This window comes from Vigna radiata, unplaced genomic scaffold (assembly GCF_000741045.1).
Source record: "Vigna radiata var. radiata cultivar VC1973A unplaced genomic scaffold, Vradiata_ver6 scaffold_158, whole genome shotgun sequence".
In the NCBI taxonomy this organism is placed as follows: Eukaryota; Viridiplantae; Streptophyta; class Magnoliopsida; order Fabales; family Fabaceae; genus Vigna; species Vigna radiata.
Window position 1 is genome coordinate 483968 of NW_014542914.1, and position 17131 is coordinate 501098.

Consider the following 17131-nt stretch of genomic DNA (forward strand, 5'->3'; position numbering starts at 1 on the left):
GGGGTTATGCACTGATTGCGCGAGTTGGAGTTTTTTTCTCACTAGTTCACGATTCTGAGTTTCTTGCTTGGTTCTTTTATTGCAAGTTAAGGTTTTGTAATTCTGGCTATGGAACTCGTGGTGGTGCAATGAAAAATGGGTTTTGTGATGTTCGTGAGAAAGAATGGTTCATGGATTGCTTGAGTGCAATTTTGTGGTTTATGGGTTTCTGTGCAGGTGCAAACTAGGAACTGAAATGGAGGTTAGCTTCGTAGTGGTGTTGCTCGAGGAATATAGAGGCATAGTTTGCGCAAACTGGGGAGACAAACCTGCGATTGGGTTCGATAGATTCGCTCTTGAAGGAGAAGATTGGTTGCAATTTGGGTGAGTCACGGTGGTTCGATTTGGTGGATCCGCGAGGAAGGGTTCTTGCGGTGGTGTGTTAATGGGTTTCGCAGTTGCGAAAAAGATGGTGGGTTTTGTTCATTATTGGGTTTCTGTATCTAGGTTTCTCTGGGTGCAAGTGGATTCTCATGGTGGTTGTTTTCCATGGTCGTGGTGTTGTTGCGACGAAGAAAATGGTTATTGGTGCGAACTAATTGTATCACGATGGCCTGAGTTCATGATGAAATTGGTGGTGTTGCCATGGTTGATTTGAGAGTTTCTAGAAATTGAGGTTAATTGGGTTTCTGATTTGTTGTAGGTTTTTAGAGACAGAAGATTTGGGAAGCTCGTGATTAGAGTTCTTGAAGGATTATGGCGGCACATGGTGGAGCTCGTGGTGGCAGGTTGGTCCGGTGAGGTGGTTGTTGACAGCGACACAAGGAAGGAAAAAAGGAATTAGGTTTTCTAGTGAAAGAGACGAAGTTGGTGTGACAAGATCTGATTAGGTAGGTGCCTCCCATTGGTTGATTGTGTGTGTAACGTCACTTAAAGCCAACATCACCTTGCCATGTTAACCTAACTATAACATCGTTAAGCCCAATTTAACGATAGCGGTGTAATTCTTGCAATTTTTACAAAATAAGGACTCAATTGAGACATCAAAAAATAACAGGACCAATTTGAGATTTTCACCGAAAAAAGAAACCTACTGGATTATTAAACTTTTAAACTATTTCGCATTAATATTAATTTTAATTGATAATTTCTTTCGTTTTTCCTTTACATTTTAGAAAAATAAAATAATATAAAAAAACTATAAACTTATTCATTTGGAGAAATAATATTTCAAATATTTAAGAAATTTTTATTTAAAAAGTATTATTTTGGGAAAACATATCTAAAGATTAAACTAATTAGTGGTATAAACTTCATGAGTATGCCTATCCATAAAGTGGGCAATCCCTACAATTTAGTTGTAAATAATGTTTATAAATTGACAGAACATAAAAACAGCCTGTTATCTATTTTGTTAAAGCATAGAAAAAGTTTCCTATAACTTAATAGAAAGTTTTCATTTAAATAAAATCTATGTAGTAATTTAAATAAAGTGTATATATGACAGGAAAAATTCATTTAAATTTTCTTTCAATCATATCAAATTTAATATATTTATGAGATTTTGAGCTTAGCTTGGTTGGTCCGTTACCTGCTGATTTAAGAACAACAACTTTAAGCTCTAACAAAAGCTGTTTCCATCTATACTCTCACTTTTCATCAAAATCTTTTATATATATATATATATATATATATATATCACATGATATGTATCCGACTCGATCTATTGTCATATCTGATATTATGAAAGATATGAGAATGAAGTTATAAAAATACTATTTAAATAAAAAAAAATACTCTCATTTTATTAGTCAAAGAATAATCAAACTTATTTATCAAGCCTTTAATTCAATTAATTTATTGGTAGATTTAAAGTTAAATGAGAATATAATTAATATCTAGTGAGAGAAATGGCCTTTTCTTTTCTCTTTCGGCTTTAAGAAATCAATACTTTTTGCTGTACTTTGAATTGATTAGATAATTAAACACTAATAATTTCAACTTCATAAAGAAGTCTAAGCAAAAGTGATAGCAACTTGCTTTTATGTTGTATATTATTCCAAACCTCTCTCTTTCGCATATATGAAAAACATAATATTATACATACAATACTAATATATTTATTTGTGTTAAAATGAGTTCAAATTTAGGAGTAAATTTAACCTATAGTAGGTTTGAGTTGAGTTAAATTGAAATTATATAGATTTCTTAAATCTGATTTAAATTAAGTTTGACTAATTTAATTTTTCATGTTAAATAAATTTAAGTTTAGTTGAAGATGAATTGAATCATAATCTATCAAAAATAAATATTTGTTTTTATTTTTTAGTGTAATTATTTATTATTTTAATTATATTGATTGATAATTTGATTTATTTTAATTAAAATGTTGTTTAATAATGTTTGAATAATTTTGATGTTGAATTTATTTGTTTGTAATTATATAAGTTGGCGCTTTACTTTTTACTTTTTAGTAAGGCTGAAATATTTAAACATTTTGATTATATAATTATAAATGTTTGAAATGAATTAAAAAATAAAATAACTTAATTGAGTAAATCACCTAATTCACTAACATGTAATAAATCTAAATTAGATTGGGAAATTTCTTCTTCGTTACAAAATAAATCAAATTAAATTGACCATTTTTATTTAACTCTTTAAATCAGCACATATCTATCAATTTTAAATATAATGATAATTGTTGTCAACATGATATAATGATAATTAGTGTACAGTAGATCTAACATTTTCCCATTAATACACTACTATTTTAAAAATATTCTATACAAAGTTTATTGAATTTCTAGAAAAAAAAAGTCTAAATAATTAACAATATGGTATCACAAAAGTTAGTTTTTTTACCATTATAGTGTAATTTTATTATGAAAATTACAAAAATGGTACAAGTTTAAAAAAAAAAAAGATTTTGAACAAGTCATGCTAAGTTGACACTATTTCAAAACAAAAAGAAAATTATGTCATGTTAAAACAATTTTAATAAAATCAACTAAAGTCATGTCATGCTGTAAATATTTCTATTCAATAATAAAATGAACTGAAGTGGCATTGATTATTTTAATTATATAATAAAATGAACTAAAGTAATTATAACATGATACGATTTTAATTTATTTATCACAAAATTAAAGATGTAACTTTTTTACAAAAATCATCATGACTTGTACAATTTTAGTTTATTCATAATAAAGTTGTTTTATTATTACAATTTGTCTAATTTTACCATTTCTGTAATTTCGTAATGAAATTACACCCTTACAAAGCCAACTTCAACATGTTAGCTATTTTTTTTTTTAAATTAAAATTGAAAAAAAAGTTTAAAATTGAATACTTTTATTATATTAATTGCAAAAATAAATAGATAATGAGTTTAATTTCTAAATTAAAATTAAATTATCACTTATAGTAAATAATTTAATATAAAAAGTAATTATTTGTATAATTAAAAAATTATTAATATTATATTCATAAATAAAATTAATAAAAACAATTGGCATCGCAGTTCGTGAACCCACTTTACTATAGTGTTGATGAACCAATGAAAAACTAGATCAACGATCTAACTTTTTTGTCACCTTATATCATATGTTAAGAAGCAAATTTAGAAAAAAAAAATTATATACTAACATATAAAAAGTTGGTAATGAACGTGATTTCTACTTAATTAAACCAATGTGATGCACATGGTAATTAGAAAAATGTCAGGCTTTTTTTAATACTTTTTGGGTTAAATATGTTTTTAGTCCCTATACTTTGGAACGATTTTGGTTTTAGTATCTCTTTCAAACTATAGTACAATTTAGTCCTTCAACTTTAGAAAACTCTGGTTTTAGTCATTTTTACCAAATTTTTTAAACTTTATTTGTTGTTTCAAGCACGTTACATTATAGCATTTGGATTGTTTACACTGTTTGGCACATTTTTGCTCCAATGTTAACTGAGAAACGCGTTTGAAACAGTAAATAAAGTTAAAAAAATTTGGTAAAAATGACTAAAATCAGAGTTTTCTAAAATTGAAGGACTAAATTGTACTATAGTTTGAAAGAGGGACTAAAACCAAAATCGCCCCAAAGTATAGGGACTAAAAACATATTTAACCCATACTTTTTTATCCACCTAATCTAACTAGGGTTTAAATATGAAAAAGTCTCCTATTCTAACAAAAATTAAAACTTTATTTAATCACATTATTCAAATATTAACCCTTTAAAAAAGCTCAACCCCATTAATCCAAATGAAACTTAATACTAAGTTTTCACATTCTATTTTGAAGCAATATATATCCTAGTACTATAAAGTTAAATTTTATTTTATTAGTTATACATTTTCTTAACTTCTTTATAGCCAAATTAATGTTTGTCTAGTATTGTATTGAAGATAATCTGAAATTTTTGTCTATTTATTAATATATCGAACTTGTTTTTATAATTCGTTTATTTTATTAAATCAATAACACCATTTTCAATTAGCCTTTTGAAAACTAAAAGATATTCCTAAATAAATCTATTATTTTAATATTTTATAAAAAAATTTGAATCTCATTAATTAACTTAGATGATTCCTTGCTTCAGGTGAGCAATTAAGATTTTGTCTGTTGCTTTTATCGTAAAATATTTGATATGGCAGAGTAGGTAGATGAATAAAAGAGAAGGAAAAGGTCGGTAATAGCTATCTATAAAGTATATCTTTTTCAATAGGAAAAAGTCTCTACCTATTAATTCCACTCATATATATTTTTTTTATATATATTTTCATTTTCAAATTTAAAAAATAAACAGATGCAATATTTATAAATTAAATGTATTAATTTTTTTAATGTGTCAAATTTATTTTAAATGATATTTAAGTTATTTATACTGTTTTCACTTTTAAATCAGAAATACTATTTAATCAATTTTAAAAAATCAATATCATTAAGTTTAATTTAAAAAAAATATATATCTATTTAATTTTAAAGTTCAAAAACTAAAATATATTAACATTTAAAAAAACTTCTACGGTATCAAAAACATACTTAATCTTTTATATTTAGGTCTTATTATCTTTTCTCTTTCACTTATTGTCTTCTCTCTATTCTCTTCTCAAACTAACCATACAGATGAATAGGAAACCAAAATATGAAATTGAACTCTTATTTTTCATTAATGGAAATTGCATATTTAGCATTTTATTTGTTTATGCACGTAACTAAATAATTAAAAAGCGTCTCTTTTTTCACTTAATTCTTTAATTACTTTTTTTTTTCCTTAAACTAAACATAGCTTTGTAGTGTATATTTGTCTCAAACAAAATTGTATATATATGGAGAGGGAAAATATACGTAATATCTAATCTCACTCAAATCTCAAACATAAATGGAGATTTAAACCTTTTAACTAACTCATAATAATATGGACACGATATTCAACACCTTCACCAGAAAAGCTATTACAATTGTTTTTCTATCGACATTAATTTCTTTAATTGTATTTGCATTTCTTTTATGTAAAGATAACTTAATATATTAGTATTATTAAAAGTAATTTTTTTTAACAAATTTAAATGTTAGCAATGTGGATAGATTAAAAAAGGGTAAATTATTATATAGAAATGACTATTACAAACTCTCGAGTTAACTAATTAATTCGAACAAGTTTATATTTTTAGATCTATCTTCCGAGTTAACTTGGAAATAAACTCATTTTTTAAATAAATTTAGTGAAATTGACTGTAAAATTGGTAAGATCGTGTATAATTGTGAGTTTGAAACAATTTTACAAGCTTTTTTAATGAAAAAACTTATAACATCGTGTCTCGAAATACAGCAACATTAATTATATTAATCCAAATATTTATGTTTTACAATATTTTTATGAAAAATATATTTAAAATTTTTTTATTTCAAATTATATAATTTTATAAATTTATTTAAATTATGATATTATTTATATTTTTTTTTTCATCTAAAATAAATTTTACAAGTCGAATTTACGAGTCAAGTTTGACATAAATTCTCAAATTTGACAATTTTATATACGACATCTACCTCTATTTTGCTTTTTAGTGAATGTTGAAAAAAAAATCTAATTTTCTTAAGACAACGAGACATATAGATGGTAGAACTTTGAATCGTAAAATAAAAATATCTTAATTATAATAATTCATCATAATGATATTATTTTAATAAACTTGAAGTTAAAATATGATTAATATTTTTATTAAAATAAAGAAAAATATTGCTATAGAATCTCTATAAATGAAGAGCACGGGGCTTTTGCATTAGAACCTTTGAATAGTCAACATTGGCATACTCTTTGTAGCAACTGCACGTAGCAAATGCAGACCCTACAACGTAGAAAAATAAAAAGCATGGACACGGGACACCCCTGATTCAAATCAGGTTCATTTCATCATCTCATCCAAAATTAATAAATAAATAAATATAATCTTTATCAGTAGGTCAAATCAATCCACATTTTCACGTAAAGCTTTTAAAATGCTTAGTTGGGAGTATGAACTACCACCTTCATGATCTCTATATATTGGAGATATCACATGCACAGTTTCTCATTCTAAACATCTCACAAAAATATGGCTTCCTCTTTCTCTTCATTAGCTAACATTGTTGCATTAGCTCTGTTATTGCTGCTTCTTACTGCAGGAACTTCTTCGGCTAACCTCTCAAACAACTTCTATTCTAAGACATGTCCCAATCTTTTCAACGCAGTCAAATCTGTTGTTAAATCTGCTGTGGCCAAAGAACCTCGCATTGGAGCATCTATTCTTCGCCTCTTCTTTCATGATTGCTTTGTTGATGTAATCTTCTGCTACCCTTTGTGTTTTCTGTTCATTTTTTATCTATATTATTCGGCTACATGCAGCTCATTTACATCGCTTTTCAAAACTTCATTTTCGTTTACATCACACATCACAGCTACATATAGTGAATGTGTTTCGTTTTTCAACAAAGGAAACTGCTTCATGTAAATAAATAAATGACTCAACTTTTTTTCACCTTTTAATCTCGTCTTCTTTTCTCTTTTATATATGGAAAAACTTATTTTAACAACAATTTTTTAACAACTTTTTGACAACGCATACATGATCGTTTGTGATTGATTCGTTTTAAATATTTTTTAAACATAAATTCAAATAGACCAATAAAACGATGACACGTGTCCCGTTGTCAAAAAAGTTATTAAAAAGTGTTGTCAAAATATCATTGTCTTTTATATATCGAGTCACTGGCTATGTCTCGCTTTCTGTAATAAATGTTGGAAGTCTTACGTGGATTAGAGATAAAACCAATTTATAATATATAAGTGGGATGTAGACCTCACCTTATAAACCGGTTTTGTGGGGTTCAGTTAGGCCTAAAACTCACTTCTAACATGGTATCTGAGTTATGGTTAGAGTCTATCCTAACTATATTTGTTAGGCATATTGTTTCATCCGTCATTGGGCCGTTATCGGACCACCCATTAATATTTAGTCTCACGTTCGAGATGTATATATACCTTGGCGTGAGGAGAATGTGTTGAAAGTCTTACATCAACTAGAAATAAGACCAATTTATAATATATAAATAAAATACATATCTCATTTTATATATAAACTAGTTTTGTAAAATTAAAGTAAGTCTAAAATTCACTTCTAAAAGTAAAATGTATATGCTGTAATATATGTAGTTAAAAAGATAACCAGTAATTAATCACTGGTGCAACTTTTCTTTTATATATATATATAGTTATATATATATATATATAGTTATATATTTACCACTATGAAAAAAACAAATGAAAACTAATTTTGATGATGATTTAAAACATCATCGAAGATATGTCCCACTTCTTTTGTTTTCACCAGTGGCATTAAATCAGCTAGTACAGTGGGTGATTTGACAGTACGAAATAAAAAGGAAGTGACATGCTATAATTGCATATTAAAACATATTATTCAAATCAAAAACTTGTCATTTAGATTCATCCAACAAGGTTATCTTTTATTTGTTGTCGTTGTTGGAAACAAACAGGGTTGTGATGGGTCATTACTGCTTGATGACACTCCATCGTTCTTGGGAGAGAAAACTGCAGCTGCTAACAACAATTCAGTGAGAGGTTTTGAAGTAATTGATGACATCAAGTCTAGGGTGGAGAAACTGTGCCCTGGTGTTGTCTCGTGTGCTGATATCTTGGCAATTGCTTCCCGTGATTCTGTCGTCCTTGTGAGTTCATAACAATAAGAACAAACACTTCATTATTTTACACTGTTAAATTCAACCATATATATATATATATATATATATATCTTCATATACTTTTACTATAAGTATCTTAGAGTGTGATTTGTTGGTGCAGCTTGGAGGACCATTTTGGAAAGTGAAGGTTGGAAGAAGGGATTCTAGAACAGCAAATTTCACTGCTGCTAACACTGGTGTTATTCCACCTCCTACCTCTAATCTGACCAACCTTATTAACACGTTTCAAGCTCAAGGACTCTCTCCTAAAGACATGGTTGCCTTATCTGGTATTTTTCCTTGCTCTATTATGTTATATTTATCCACTCTTCTCTCCTTTTGGAGAGACACGTTTATAATTCATTTTAGGATGTGACATTTAAACAACTACATGTGTCATAGGTCAAGTATTTTTTCCTTTAATTTAAAAGTCATGTCATGTAAATAATCACACAATTAAGCATTAAGAAAGAGACATGTAACCTACTCAGAATCATTCACTTTTTATTTTACATTTTATATCATTATATTAGGATTTATGAAAGGCTATATGCATAAGAATGTTGAAGAATTGTATTTATGATATTTTGTATGTGGTTTGACTTACAGGAGCTCATACAATCGGAAAAGCAAGATGTACTAGTTTTAGAGATCACATATACAATGGAAGTAACATTGACAGAAAATTTGCACTGGTGAGGCAGAGAAAGTGTCCAAGAAGTAATGGCACAGGAGACAATAATCTAGCAGTTCTAGATTTGAGAACTCCGAAGCATTTTGACAACAACTACTTCAAGAACCTCCTCAACAAAAAGGGACTCCTGAATTCTGATCAGGTGCTTTTCAATGGTGGAGCCACTGATTCACTGGTCAGAACATACAGTGAGAATAACAAGGTCTTTGATTCTGACTTTGTTACAGCAATGATCAAGATGGGAGATAACAAACCCTTAACTGGGTCGCGAGGAGAGATTAGGAAGAATTGCAGGAGAGTGAATTAAATACAAGAGACGCAAAAAATTGTTTGAGTTGATCAAGTGATTTATGGGGAATTGGAAAATTTTAATCTGCTTTGTTTGGTTCAATTGATATTGTAATGTAACGTGGAATAACTTGTAAGGCTCTTTGGCTTCTTACAAACTGAAATGCACCTTGTTGAGTGATTTCTCGGACAAAGTAGAATTCGTTATTTAAAAGTTTGGTCACATGATATTACTTATTTCATTTCATATTTTTCTAATACGAATTATATAAGTTTTCATTAGTTTTTTTTATAGGTTTAGACATTTGAACAATTTAGTCTATATGTAACATCTATTTTTTTTTATAGTAAAATATTATTAAAATGAATATTACATATATGATAGTGAAATTATTATAGAAAAATAAATCTATGAAAGACAAGATTTACACTCATAAAATTATCTGACTTTTCAATTGTTTCATCCTCACCTCTCGTTGGAACAATGGTAAATATGTCTTCCTAAACTCATACTATTAAGGTGATAATCACAAAAGAGAAAACATACACAAAGAGAAGTAAGGGTAAAGCTAGAATACAAAACAAGTTATATATCATTTATAACAATCATCCTTAAATCAAATATGTAACATTCATCAATCCAAACATCTTAATATGCAAAGACCTAAACTGATTGTCCGGACTTAGAATGAATGTCGAGCTATGGAGAATTGTGCACTTGTGGTGGCCTCTACTGTTTTACAAAGTCATAGCCAATGAGTTTTTTTACCCTACCACCCACACAAGGTCTTTACCGCGTCATAAGCCTCTAGGAAGCACCTAGACTAAAACATCCTACTACTCTCACCACATGATCAATCTTCTTTACATGAGAATGAAATATCATTAGAGTGTTAGGATAACCCCCAATAATGGGCTCCCTGCATTCATTCTAAAGATACTTGAAACCATACTGAAGGAGTCCCTCCGTGGAACCCATTTTACCAACCGTGAAACCATTTGAATCTATATGAAACCATATACATATAACCTTTCACTTTTACATTACATACAAACATATATAACAATGGTTATACTTCAAAGGACCATAAACAACCCAACAAATCATCAAAAATCACACAAAACCATTCCATATACATTAATACACAACAGTCTAAGAAGAACCACTAAACAACACGAAACCCCTTTAAAATCATACTTAAGCAATGAAAATAGCTTTGAAACCCTCACCAACAGCTCTGAAAGGGGCCAAAATCCCTAAAATGACCTAAAGAACGTCCAAAACGGATATACAGAATCCTGAAAATCCCCCAAAAATAAGTGCAATGGCGCTTGACAATGCTCTAGTGCCCAAGGGTTAGCGTCGCCTCTAGAAACGGGCGCTCAAGCACTATCAGTAAGATCAATACTTAACTTTTTCACTTTGAACACTTATCCCACAACTTCTAAAGGCCTCTAGGACCCTCCAAACCTTGAGAAAACTTTGAAAACCCAGTTGTAACTCAATTTGACACTTTAAAACCCAAATTCACTTTCACAAGCTATCCAACTTCAATTTTACACTTTCTAACCCACATATCAGTTTACCCACTACATAGACAAGTCTAAATACACTTGTTAGCACATTCCATCACCTCAATTTCATTCCAACGTTCCTACTTTCAATTTCCAAAACCTCCAAAATGAACTAGAAACTCAACCTATGAAGCAATTGACACTTCCATGACAGATTTTTCTGATATAAACCTCTAGACAAGTCATAATTGATCTCATAATATACTCCAAACTCTCCAAAACAATTTACACCAACAATTTTAAAATCTCACCACTCAAAACCCCCTTTGTAAGCTTGAAACCTAAGTAACTTGACCAATATTTCACACAACCACTTCAATTCAATTTCAAACACTAAAATATCATTATCACACTCAATTATAACAATATTAATCATCACAAACACACCATACCACTTATATTGAACATCATATTATCAAAATCATCAATTAAACATACATAATTATACACCTAATCATACCAATTTTATTCAAAATCATCTATAACCATATAGATACCCAATTTATAATACAAACACAACTAAGATAAGGTTTAGTTTCTCTTACCTCACAATACCACTACTCAACTCAAGGAACGCTCCGAAGATTGTTTAAAATGCAAGGAAACTTTAGACAAACCTATGAAACAACAAATGATGGTCGGATAGAGTCCTTAGGACCTAAAGTTAACCAAGAATAGAAGGGCAGACAGAAAAGCCACATGCAAAGGAGGATTCTTGGACATAATCACATTTTGAAATCTAACAGGAATAGGCGTAGAAACTTACATGCTCTATGATAGAAATTGATCGGCTAAAAATGTACACCTCTTGACCATTTGGAGTCAAAACTCTTAAAGAGAAGATAGAGAACTCTATAAAAGTGATTTTTAGAGAGATGATACATTTTAAAATAATGAAACTCGTTTATAACAAAAATATTTATAACTAAACCATTTATTTTAGAAAATATTTATTATTAATTTTATAAACTTATTACTCTAAAATTGGATATAATGTAAATATTAAAAATATTTTAAACTTGTAAGGAAATTTCAAAATATTCCACCAAGGATAAACTTGTAATATTTTTAAAATATTAAAAATGTAACATAAGACTCTTGTAATTTTTAAAATTTAATATTTGAAATAATTTAATGTGACAAATTAAAATTTTAAAAATTACAAATATTACTTTACACTTATATTTGTAATATATTTTTAATATTTTTTAAAAAAAATATAAGTTTAAATAGGGATTTTTTTTTAGTTGAAATTAAAAGTATAAAATATAAAATTTAATTTAAATATTTAGGTCGAGTGATTTTATGTATAAAATCAAAAGAATTATTTAACAAGTATATATAAATTGTAATTAATAATTTTGTCTCATTTTAGAGATAGACAATATTGTTTCATTTTAAATAAAATTAAATCAATTCTATATAAAAAAACAAATTAAATACAAAAGAATATCACATGACAGTGACACATAATACTAATACTGTCACATGATACCAATATTTTCATGTGTGTCACTATCATGCGATACGATAATAAACATAACAACAAAATTTTAAAAAATAATAATTAAAATTAAAAATATTACAAACTAACACATGAAATTTTCACAATATTAACGTTAATATAATATAAAGAACTTAATTAAATATTTTTTATAAATATCAAAATTAAATTGAACCAAATAAAAAATTAGAATCCTAATCGAATAAGTAGAACAAATATAAAAATTAAATAAAAACTTTAACCAAATAAATATGATATAGTGTCATTGTATCCAAAAGGTGAATACTCTTTTTAATATCAATTAATGTTTATAAAAAGAACATTAAAAGACTCTTAATAATGGAGGTTTGTCAGGAGACAAATAGCTTGCTAGCATGCTTCCTTCCAACTAAACATTTCTCTTATCATACTTAAAACTAAACAACTTCTATATATATAGTTGCACTCTTCCTAATTAACAAAGGAAAAACAGAAAAAAAAGAAAAAGTCACCATCCAATAGCTATAAATATATAAATATGTAAAAACAAGTTAGACAATTTTGTACAACAAATAAATATAAAAAAATCATTAAATAGTAACTAAATTTAAAGAAAAAATAATTAGTCATTCATTAAATTGAACATTATTTTATAAATTAAAAATTATTTGTATTTAAAATCATTTTTATTATTAATACAAAAATTCTAATTGATTCATGAAATAGAGTTAAACTAGTCTCTAACATTAATTATTTATATTAATTATTATTAATTTTAAATCAATCTCTAATTTAAAAATAAATAGTTGAACTAGTTCTTTTACTCTGTAACTTCGTTTATGCTGGTAGTTTGTTTTTAATTTATATTTCAAGAATTGTAGATATCATATATATATAGTTACCTAGTGCCTTTATATATATATATATATATATATATATATATATATATATATNATATATATATATATATATATATATATATATATATATATAATTCTTCTATAACTCACAAAACCACTATTTTTTATAAAATAATACTTTTTTAAGGAAATCATATGATTTTTGTACATGTTTTAACACTAACTAATTAAAAATTCGACTCGCACATGATTAAAGATGTCCCATATAAAATTATTAAATATATGAATATAATGAACTGATTTAATTTTTTTTAACGATGATATTTTAATAATATTTTTTGACAATTATTTTATAACAAAATATATGTCATCACTTTATTAATTTATTTGAATTTATATTTAAAAAATATTTAAAATAGAATAATCACAAACAGTTACGTATGTAGAAAAATTGTTAAAAAAATTTTGTTAAAAAATAAAAGGATGAATTCAACTGAACTTATAAAAAAAGTATATTATATTGAACTACAAATGAATTATTTTTAGCTATAGAATTACCATAATTTGATCATCCCTATTCGGACCACCTACTATAGTCCCTAATAATATAAAAACACATGCTCAAATTTAATGAATACTCTTATTCTCCAGTTTAATTCTGAGGAAGGTATTCATACTCCCATAAAAAATATTTCCGTAGAATTTTTATATACTTAGAGTGTTATGTATTAAATAGAGTGTACTGTTTTAATGGATAAAAAAAGATACAAATATATATAGTTAATCTTATCCGAGTATGAATTTATAAATAAATAATAAATTCTAGACTTGAATATTCTTGATAATGAAAATGAAATTTTTATTGTTCAGAAAAAGATATTAATTTATAAAAGACTTTTTATCACAAAATGTTTATATTTTTATAAATATAGTAATAAATACGAGTGACTGTTAAATAAATATTATTTAAAAAATATTAATTGTATTTATATAATCAATATAGATTATAAGTATAATTAATAATTATATCTTATCATAAATAATAATCATTATATCAAATTATTTGATATTAGTTATGATATATGAACAAACTTAATTAATTTTGTTATTTAGTATATATCTTAAAAACAATTACGATCCTCAAATAGGTTATGTGGTTTAAGATTAAGTACACTGCTGCTTATCTAAGATGGCATCATCTTAATCCCTAATATATTATGTTGATGTCTTTGGTATGATAGTTTGTTTTGTTTCCAACAACATAATAATGAAGATTGCAGTTTGAGCATCTTCGTCTTATAAAATACAGTTTCGATCAAGAATAATCTGACATAAATACGACAAACTTGACCAAGCACATCCTTTTCAGCACACGTTAATTCCAATCTAATATTTTAATTTGCTTAATTAACGTTAGTAATATATGCAAACTATACATTGCAACCAATTACATAGCCACATGCATACTCCATCATCAACACACGTCGTTCTCATGCATCAGTTCTTAAATTTCAACCAAGTTCACCGTAATTGGTTAAACTTATTTGACTTCACTTTCTTATCCATCCACACACACATTCCGATTTTCAAAGTATTAAGAAGTAGATTTTAAGTCTATCTCAACCTTAAAAATCGGTTTCTATCGTGAAGTTTGCATCAAAATATTATAATTTGACATTATTTTTAGTCAATATAGGACTTCCAATATATTCCTTTCATGCCAAGGTATAAACATGTCGAGCATGAGGGTAGCATTAATAAGTGATTCGATAGTAACCCGATAACGGGTGGAATAGAATTCCCACACAAATCTTGCTAAGATAGATTCCAACCATAACTTTGATACTATATTAAGGAGTGAATTTTAAGCCTAACTCAACCTCACAAAATCAACTTGTATAGTAAAATTTGCACTTACTTATATATTATAATTTGACATTTTCTCTAGTCGATGTAGGAGTTCTAACATATAGCAAGAAAACAATATATATTTTCACAATTGTTTCTGTAACCAAGTTGGATGAGACATATCAACGAAGATAAAAATTTGAGGGTGAGACACATGGATAAAGAACAATAGTGACAATCCTAACCCTAGGAGAACGTAAGTGACCATTTATATAATATAAACTTCTACTTTATCACATGCCATGGAGATTTAAAAGAAGGTTTAATAGGTTCGGAGGTACTTTTTTTTGCGGATTCGTTCCAATTGAGTCCTCCTATTCTGAAAGTGCTCAATTGGATCCCTGTTTTGGTAAAATTGAACCAATAATGCCCTTGCCGTTAATTTTATAGTGGATGGCGTTAATTTTAGTGTATCGTGGCATGTTGACCAAACAATTAATTATGACGTGGCGCTTGGTGGAATTTATTTTATTTATTTTATTTTAAGTTTTAAAACAAATTAGGGTTTCTGCTTGATGTTGTGTTCTTCCTATGTCGTCGAGGTACCGGCAAACTTCTCCGAATGGGAGGAAGCAGTTGTCACCTAGTCAGCGGCCCGTCGCTTTCTCCTAGTAGGAGGTTGTTCGGCGGGCTCAAGGTATCGTCGGTGGTGGTGGACTCCACCGCAAAGAAAAAGATGGCCACCATTGTCGCTGGGATCTTGAAGGTCTCCGATGCGCCGGTTGGGTCCAAGAGTGCGGGGAAGAATTAGGATGAGCAACCCTTTGCCAGCTGGGAACTCAACCTCCCACACAACGCAGTACAACCTTAGATTCTCCGAACCAGAAACCTATTTTTATTTTCTCCCTTTGTTGTAAGACTGAGACTCAGACTCGTTGCTATTTTGTCGTTGTTGATTGTACCCATCATGGTTCCGATTCCAGATTGCACTTCAGATAGGTCTTTCCTTCTTCACTCTCTCTTTATAGATCCTTTTCTTCTCCCAACTGGGAATTTCGCCACTGTAATTCCTTCCTCATGTGCACGCCACAACACACCACATAAAGTTCTCTACTTTGGGTTTATATTTTGTTTGTTGAGAAAATGCCCCAGAAATTCATAACATTGTTCAACTCTGACTGTTACACACATTGCTTCTACCCAAAGTTGAGATCACCGCTTCATTCTCCAGATCATTTTCCTCATGATGTGGGTCTGCTTTCTCTCGTTACTCTCGATAGTAACATTTGACTTGCGGGGCGCAATGTGTGTGGCATTGGTGTTGTGTCTGGTTTTTTTTACTCGGAAATCATAAGGTTCCCGACCGAGTTTTTTTTCTGTGTTTTTATTTTGTTGAGTGCTGGTTTTTTGCTTGATTGGTGGCCAAAATGGTTGAGGAAGCTTCGTTTTTTCGATAATATATTTGGTTTTCCAATCCTGAGGCATTCTTTATTCTACCAAAAAATAAATGTCAGCTTATTGTTGTGTAAGATCTCGAGCAATTTCTGTTTACTTAATCGATTTTTAATTTGGAATAATGGATCCAAGGTCTCTTTCTTCCTGGATTATAGATTGGCACAAGTTGGAGTTGGTGAGGAAGGGGAAGGGGAAGGGAAAGGGGAGAAGGTTTCCACAGAACGAGATTTTACACTGCTATGTGTTAATTAAAGGACAACTCATCATGCCACCTCGCCACAGAGTATTATTGGTTCAATTTTATCAAAACAGAGACCCAATCCGCAGAAATAGAGACCTCCAAAACTATTAAACGTTAAAAGAACGATAAAACAACCAAGCTCCGCCATTTATGTACTTGTCTCTCATTTCATCTACTTTCTCTAGATTTACAGATTTTTTTTTTAAATAATATGCATAATGTGTCAAAAAATATGTTTTCTTTTTATTTTTCTTTCTATTATAATAAAAAGAAGTATAATAAAAGGTCCTACCGGGAGTCGAACCCAGGTCGCTGGATTCAAAGTCCAGAGTGCTAACCACTACACCATAGAACCATGCACTCTAACTTTTCTTAATGCTTTTTTAGAATAACTACAATACTTTGGGAGAATTTATGTAAAGTATTGGCAATACTGAAACAACAATTTTTAAGTGCTCTTGAGCATTTTGCA

The 17131-nt window shown here is 28.5% G+C and overlaps 1 protein-coding gene and 1 non-coding gene across 2 annotated transcripts; one reads left to right on the top strand and one right to left on the bottom strand.

The window, feature by feature from the left end:
• Nucleotides 1–6540: 6540 nt before the first annotated feature.
• On the top strand, nucleotides 6541–9420 carry LOC106752497 (peroxidase 4). Its single transcript, XM_014634190.1, has 4 exons — nucleotides 6541–6795; nucleotides 8012–8203; nucleotides 8337–8505; nucleotides 8825–9420. The coding sequence occupies exons 1-4, from the start codon at nucleotides 6571–6573 to the stop codon at nucleotides 9214–9216; spliced, it is 978 nt and encodes a 325-aa protein (XP_014489676.1). The 5' UTR covers nucleotides 6541–6570; the 3' UTR covers nucleotides 9217–9420.
• A 7522-nt stretch (nucleotides 9421–16942) lies between these two features.
• TRNAQ-UUG lies at nucleotides 16943–17014 on the bottom strand. The gene has a single exon. It is a non-coding gene; the product is annotated as a tRNA-Gln (tRNA).
• Between the last annotated feature and the right edge of the window lie 117 nt (nucleotides 17015–17131).